The sequence below is a fragment of the Siphateles boraxobius genome, unplaced genomic scaffold (assembly GCF_051911475.1).
Source record: "Siphateles boraxobius isolate OS27281-9 unplaced genomic scaffold, OSU_SipBor_1 41, whole genome shotgun sequence".
In the NCBI taxonomy this organism is placed as follows: domain Eukaryota; kingdom Metazoa; phylum Chordata; class Actinopteri; order Cypriniformes; family Leuciscidae; genus Siphateles; species Siphateles boraxobius.
The window spans coordinates 42,675,997-42,683,657 of record NW_027509042.1 but is presented as its reverse complement, the minus strand read 5'-3'; the positions used below and the strand labels follow the sequence as shown (position 1 = coordinate 42,683,657).

General features: G+C 38.4%; 1 protein-coding gene across 2 annotated transcripts; it reads right to left on the bottom strand.

The window, feature by feature from the left end:
- Nucleotides 1-3,091: 3,091 nt before the first annotated feature.
- Nucleotides 3,092-7,398, bottom strand: dmbx1b (diencephalon/mesencephalon homeobox 1b). 2 transcript variants are annotated; one of them, XM_077199857.1, is made up of 4 exons: nt 7,245-7,398; nt 6,515-6,693; nt 5,404-5,776; nt 3,092-4,362 (listed from the first exon to the last, which is right to left on the bottom strand). In XM_077199857.1, the coding sequence occupies exons 1-4, from the start codon at nt 7,396-7,398 to the stop codon at nt 3,959-3,961; spliced, it is 1,110 nt and encodes a 369-aa protein (XP_077055972.1). In that variant the 3' UTR covers nt 3,092-3,958. The 2 variants fall into 2 exon arrangements, with proteins under 2 accessions (XP_077055972.1, XP_077055973.1); XM_077199858.1 differs by having other exon boundaries at nt 3,933-4,362; nt 6,515-6,707; nt 7,244-7,398.
- Between the last annotated feature and the right edge of the window lie 263 nt (nt 7,399-7,661).

The following is a 7,661-nucleotide window of genomic DNA, read 5'->3' as shown; positions in this document are numbered from 1 at the left end:
AGCAAAGGAGAGCTGTCACTGGGGAACCTGAGCCCATTGATGAACTGACAGCCACTGCCAGAATATGATCCTAATCCTGTTCCCAGCATTCTTTAACCCACTGCCATCGCAGTACAGACACATATTCAAGCAGCTGTCAACTCAGAAAATCCTATAACAGAGCACAACCCTGATACACATCAAAGAGCTCGAGAGGACCTCAACAGCTTAACACACACACACACACACACACACACACACACACACACACACACACACACACACACACACACACACACACACACACACACACACACACACACACACACACACACACACACACACACACACACACACACTGACGAAAAACACCCAACTCAAAAACTGCACATTCTTACACTTACCAGCGCACACTAAATATTGGTTGTAAAAGTGTCAAACAAGAGATTTAACATGTTGTATTTGTCATAAAATTAATTACATTAATGACCACTGAAGAGGTTGTTCTCAACTGGTTTTGCTTCAGGACGCAGATTTTATCTCAGAGATTTAATAACTAAATAAAATCGAATGTTGCCGTTTATTAATCCTGACCTGCATAGATCCCAAAAATGTGAAACTATTAACATGGCATAGACTGAATAAGAAAATTGACATCATAATTATACACTTTTTTCAATGGTTTCAAGGCCAATAATTCAAACCATGTTTATTTTGTTGCGTATTAATTCAAATTTTTTTAACATTAATTTTTTTCTGAAGAGTTTGATTAGAGACCCAGCCTTTAAAAGCATAAAGTTTAGGAAGTATTTTAGACCTCTAACAGTTAAAAAAACAACATTTGAAGTGGATCAAAACCTTTCATCAAAGTTATACATGAATTTTGAACAATACCGGTTCTTGTCTTAGGACAGCTTTGATGAACTTTTTTGATCCACTTTAAATGTTGACTTCTGTATTTTGAGGTAAATATTGTTTTGGTTGTGCATTAGGTCTAAGTGACTACGGATGAATATGGTTCTTTCGTACTGTATAACTAAAGAGAGAGAGAGAGAGAGAGAGATTAATCTACAGCTCATAGCTTTACTCATTAACAGACATTGTAGGCTATACTTCATTAAAAATAAATTCCAGCAGCAACCATAATGAAATGGCATTTCTATTGTGAAGTGTCATTTCATTATGGTTGCTGCTGGAATTTATTTTTAATGAAGTCACCTTAATCACCTGTTGAGTAATAAAAACGCATTTCTTTTACAACTTCAAATCCCTCAGTTCTCGCCATGTCCGAAAAGCCAAGCCGATGTTGATTCTTGTTTTATTACGAGCTCTTTCTCTTTTTGCCTGCAGACTCTCCTCTGTTCAGCTTTTGTTTTAAACGGTTGATCGATGTTCTCACTCGTTGTGACAGCTAACCTCTGCCACTCCCACACCAGGAGCAACTTTACTGTATTTACGGATATGACGAGATGAGTGACGCATGTAAGCTACCATTTCCCGCAGAAACCATCCCGACAGGTCTAAAATATAAACACTTATAATAGCATTACCATAGTGAATCAGGGGAAGACAAAAACACCCTATGGAAGAAGGATTGATTATGTATTGACTCATTATTTAAATGTTGTTAATTGTGAACAAATTGTTACATGGTGTGTATATACGTTTAAGTTTTTGTATAGCCTATATTAATGTAGTTACTGTTTATTTTATTTCAAGTAACTAAAATGTTTTTTTTATGGTTTTAGTTTTAGTTAACTAACCTAACTGCTCCCTTTTAAAACTTAATAAGCATACTTTGTCCTATTTGGGATTATGTAGTTAATTACATTTTATTGTTTGTATTTATATTTTTTTCAATGCTGTCTGTCTCACACCACTTGAGAACCAATGCATTAAGAGATGTTAACCATTATTATGCTTTTGTTAAAGATCTTGTCTTTTCTCCTCCCTTTTCTGCCCGGAGTGAGGATGAAATCCATCTTTTTAATATTCACTGGAGTGCCAGCATTTAAAGTATGGGCTGTTAACAGGTGTCTGAACACGACATGTCTTCTCACTCCATTCCTCTGTTGTTCCTCAACTTAATCCACTGGTATCCTGACCCGTGTTAATCTCCTTACTGCAGAGAGTTGTGCTTCAGAGCTGCCAAACCTCTGACAGGAGGGTGGCGACGGCCTCGCCGGGGTGATCCACTCGTTTTCTGCACTGTGTGTTAAGCTTTTCACTGGATCTGTTATCAAGATGAGCATGCATGCAAAAGAGGGGAAAAAACAGAAAGAGAAAGGGCACGAATGGAGAAAACTCCATTCCATCCATTTATTTAGTTATGGTGTGCAAGTAATGCAATGCATATGGATTTTAAAAATATAATTTTAGAAAATAAGCATGAGAAAGGAGCATGCTTAAAAGTCTTTGTAAATTTATTCATAAATATTGCCGAACCTCAAATTAATTTTAGCTCAGTGCTCTGATGTAACTTTTTCCTTATTTTTGATATAAATCTCTAATTATGATTTTGCCGTTGTAGAGCTATATCTAATTTTAGTTACCTTTTTTTGATAAATTTAGCTTCTGTTGTAATTACTCAGAATTTTAAATAACCATTTTTAAATTGCGGAGCTGTAAGAAATGCATGATTATTCTTATAATAACTTTTAAAATATTGCAGGATGAAATAAATGTGACTCTGTGACAGTAAAAGTGTGCATTAAATATCATCAAATACAGGTGTAATGGAAAAGAAAAAACATAAAAATCTGAAATATAGACTCAACAAACAATAAAACTACTGTTACAGATTCAGTTCATATATGTGGTTTATTCCCTTTAAATTCACTGATAAATTATTCACATTTACTTAAGCACTTCCATTAGACTCTAAGATGACAAATCACATGGCATGACACCAGGAACATCAGTCCAGGTGATGCTGAAGTCTTTCTGATGTTTGCAGAAGCTTCATCCATACGTTTACGTCCCTTTAAGATCCACAGACAGTGGAGACAGTTAAACATTTCTTCAAATATACAAACGGGAGGCTTCATTACCTTCTACTAAGGCTGTGGACCTGAATAAGCTTATTTACAGAGACTAATGAATTTAATAATTATTTTTTTTGCATTTCAAAGTGCAAAGCAAGGGGTGTTTGGAAAAGTTTAAAACCTCTGCCATGCAGCCAGACCTTAACATTTCAAAGTCGTCCAAACTTCTCCACTCCGCCATGCTAAATGATAATGAAACCGCTCCAGCTCAGCCAGCTGTCACGTGATTTCTGCACACTAATGTTATGTAGGTCCTGTTTACGCCTGGTGTTAAGATGCGCTTTGGTTGATCGGATCACAAGTGGACGACACTAAATTCAAGTGTAAAGGGGGTGTAAAACGTTTTGAGCTTGTCCACTTTTGAACACTTCCAGAGGGAGTTGAAAACAAATTCGACCGGATTGCTTTCAGTGTAAACACTCATGTGTTCAAACAGCCACAAAAGACCGTCTACTCTCCGTCTACTGATCTAATGCGTAAACATTATGGGAAGAGCGCTAGCCAGACGGGATTTAAACCTTGTCGGCTGAAGATCCAAGTTTGGTTTGAAGATGAAAAATGTACCAAGCACAATGTTCTCTCACCATTCCTGATTTCTAACACACACTCACAGCGTTCGGCTGAATCGGCCGAAAGCTGAATCTCTCCGTTTGTTTTTCCATCGTCTCCGGGCGTTCATATGTAAATTGCATGAGCTTATTTTGTCCATTAGATCGAAAGATCTGAAAAAAACCCATACATTAACCCACCCATAGACCCTCCCCTCGAAGAAATCAGGACAGAAGTGGTCAAAAGTGGAAAAAAGAGACGGATTAAAACACCAGGCGTAAACGGGAATGTGTCAACCCCGTCTACTCGTGATCCGATCGACCAAAACACATCTTAATACCACGTGCAAACCGGGCTTTAAATCCTGGACACAAGACATTGAGAGGTTAGTTTGGAAGCGTGTCCAAGCCGAGTGATGCAGCGTGTTGCTTCGCCCTAAGACGCAGGTTTTCGATGCTTGTGGTTTTGCTGTTGAGGCCCGGTAGAGCACCAGAGCCCGGCATCAGAGGGCCGCTCCACATCTGCTGGGCCTGGGACAGGGACTGGTAGTAGGGCTGACACGGCAGAGATCCCAGCGGAGACGCCATGTTCATGTTTACGCCCAGGTAAGGTAAGGAGGAGGGCGTGGACACGTCGAAGGCGGGGTAGTGCATGATGTTGTTGGTGGCGGCCATGTGCTGGCGAAACTGCTCCTGCAGACGGAAGAGACTGAGAGGAGACGAGGCGTAGGAGTTAGTCTGAGCCACTCCACCACTGGAGGAGGGAAGAGCCGGAGAACCAAGCGGATCATCTGGGGAGAGGAGTGGATGACAATGTAATACTGTTTCCATTTGCATTCAACATTCTTAAAGATACCGTTCGTTCACCCAAAAATGAATATTCTGTTATTTACTCAACGTCATTGATGTTCCAAACTATAAGACTTTGGTTCAATTTACCAATGGCACATACGCTTCCTATAAAGGAATATTCACCCAAAAATTAATATTCTGCCATTAATTACTCAATCTCATGTTGTTCCAAACCCACAAGACTTCTAGGTTCATCTTTGTAAGACAAATTAAAATATATTTTATGGAACCTGAGAGGTTTCTGTCTCTCCATTGAAAGTCCGGGTAACCAAAACTTAAAAGATATAAAAAGGTTATAAAGGCTTTGTAAAATGAATCTAGCGGTTTAATCCAAGTTTTGTGAAGAGATACGATTGCTTTATATAATGAACAGATGAACAGAAAGACGGCAACGCGTTTTTCGCGTAAAGACGACAATGTTGTCAAAACAATCCCCGAAAATGATTAAAAACACTGTATTATGCTGCCAGGCCAGTAGTTGGCGATGTCACTGTAAAAAAACAACAACAATAGACTGAACACATAATATGCATGCGCATAACGTCACCGTTTTCACAAATTCACGTTTTTTTTTTTTGTTTACATGGAGACAATAATGGTATCGTTTTCAAAAACATTCGATTTCAGGCCATTGTCGTGTAAATGAACGGCCAAAACTGCATTGAAAAGTTTTCCGTTTTCAGTTGAAAACTTTGTTGTGTAAACGGCCCCTTGATTTAGGATTTTATTTACGTCAGCGTACCCAGATTTTTAACCTACAGTGTAAATTCTGTCATCATTTACTGTTGAAGTGCTTTTTTTTGTCATTTCTTTAGTGTTTCTCCTTTTGTGTTCCCCGGAGGAGTTTGGAATGATGTGATTGAGTAAATTATGACAGCAATTTCATTTTTTAATTCTGGATGCCACTTCTTTAATCTATTTGAAAGTGTTTCCTTTTAAGCATTGTGAAAGAAAGATCATACATCAATAGCTATTCATACCTAATTTAGGGCTGATTGGTTTGCAAGAAGGTGAAGTGTCGTCTGTGGTCAGGGGAGGCCCCGCCTCTTTTGTTTCATCTTTGATTGACAGCGATTCGTCCTCTCTGTCAGTCATGTCCTCCGCCCCTGACTCCGCCCCTGACTGTTCCGGTGAGGTGACATTGACCTCCTCACTCGGCACACAGGGAGGGGTACACGTGGGGCCACACCCATCTGAAGGAGAGGGCGGGGCTTGAGCCTCAATGGGCGGAGCTTCTTCTTTTCCTTCTTCCTGCATGCCCTCCATCCCAGCATCCTTCATCCGCTGAAGCTGCTCTTTCTGCAAACTGCGCTGCTTCTTGCGAAACTTCGCACGGCGGTTTTTAAACCACACCTGTTAGTTTGAAGAAATTGGTGTTTATGAATCTTTAAAGCAAGACACCACTGGTGATATAGGGTAAACATTTTAACTGATAGGTATGACCTTACATCCCCAAATGAGTAATCACAGTACATCAAGAAAATTGTTTTGTATTTCAAGATTTCTGAAATGTTATGTTCAAATATGCAAATGAGACAATATCTTAAATATGCACAAATGTAGAAAAATGCAGAAATCCCTTGCTTCATTTTGTAGTGTTCATGATTTTTCTTAAAGAGGGGATTTTGGATATTTGTTTAGCTCCATAATTTAGAAAATACTATCAACAGCAAGAAAACAAAAATATTTTCACCATGTTTTTAGGGAAAAAAATATAAAATAGGCGAATTATACATGAACAAACCCCTTTGTAAAATCCTGAGTATAGATAAGAAACCTGCTGATATGTATATGTAACTAAAATATACATATGCAAATAAATATAATTTAGTAAAAAAAAAAAAAAACTCCATATTGTGTATTTTGAATGTTTTCTTTGCATTTAGTCTAAAGTAAGCTAAATGAAATCTCAAAATTGACTAGTGCATGAAAAATAACTGATTTATGCGTGTAGTGTATTTAATTAAGGTGCACAATATAATATAACATTATATAATTCTGCCTATAATACAAACTCCAGTTGTGTTGTGCCCTGACATCCTTTATGTGCTTTTTGATCTTGAAATGATTTCCCATTGGCTGTGAACTGACCTGCACTCGAGCTTCGGGGAGGTTGGTGCACATGGCCAGACGTTCACGCATGACCACATCAGGGTAGTGAGTTTTCTGGAAGGTTTTCTCCAGCGCCTCGAGCTGCTGCGCGGTGAAGGCTGTTCGGCTGCGGCGCTGCTTACGGTGCTGAGAGCCGTACCGAGCCTCTAAGATGATGTCTACACACACACATACATTGAAGATGAAGAAATATGGTGAGTTTCATAACAAACATGTAATCTATCTATCTATCTATATCTATCAAAAAATTTGACCTATCTTCTTATCTATCTATCAAAGAATTTGACATATCTATCTATCTATCCATCTATCTATCTATCTATCTATCTATCTATCTATCTATCTATCTTCCTATCTATCTATCTATCTATCTATCAAATAATTTGACCTATCTTCCTATCTATCTATCTATCTATCTATCTATCTATCTATCTATCTATCTATCTATCTATCTATCAAATAATTTGACCTATCTTCCTATCTATCTATCTATCTATCTATCTATCTATCTATCTATCTATCTATCTATCTATCTATCTATCTATCTATCTATCTGTCTATCTATCTATCTATCTATCTATCTATCTATCTATCTATCTATCTATCTGTCTATCTATCTATCTATCTATCTATCTATCTATCTATCTATCTATCTATCTATCTATCTATCTATCTATCTATGAATTTGAAGTTTCAGGTGAGCGGTTACCTGCTAGTCTCTCCGCCAGGGTGAGCGCGTGCACGGAGGGCCGGTAGTCGGGCGCGTGCTGCGCGTGCTGCGCGGCCTGTTGATGCAGGTTGTACATGGCGCTCAGCGAGTTCATGGCATGCAGAGAATAGCCGTTCACCCCGTAGTGCTGCATCTGATAAACGGCAGAACATGCCGAAGATTACTTGACTGATTAAAATAATCATTTATCTTCTCCGTTTACGAGTTCATGGTGCTTTGAGGTTGCAATGTTGCATCTCATGCATGGGATGGTCATAACGCATAATTAGGCCTATAAAGAGACCTAAATCATGGAAATGAATTACCACCTGAAAAATAAATAACTGAAAGAATTTTAACATACACTCTTAAAAATAAAAGTTATTTATTGGCATTGATGGTTCCACGAAAAACCAT

Coding starts and splice junctions, on each gene's coding strand:
- dmbx1b (XM_077199858.1), bottom strand. CDS start 7,398: ATGCAGCACTACGGGGTGAACGGCTATTCTCTGCATGCCATGAACTCG. Junction 5,777..6,514: donor TCCCCGAAGCTCGAGTGCAG/GTCAGTTCACAG, acceptor TCAAACTAACAG/GTGTGGTTTAAAAACCGCCG. Junction 4,363..5,403: donor ACCAATCAGCCCTAAATTAG/GTATGAATAGCT, acceptor TCCTCTCCCCAG/ATGATCCGCTTGGTTCTCCG.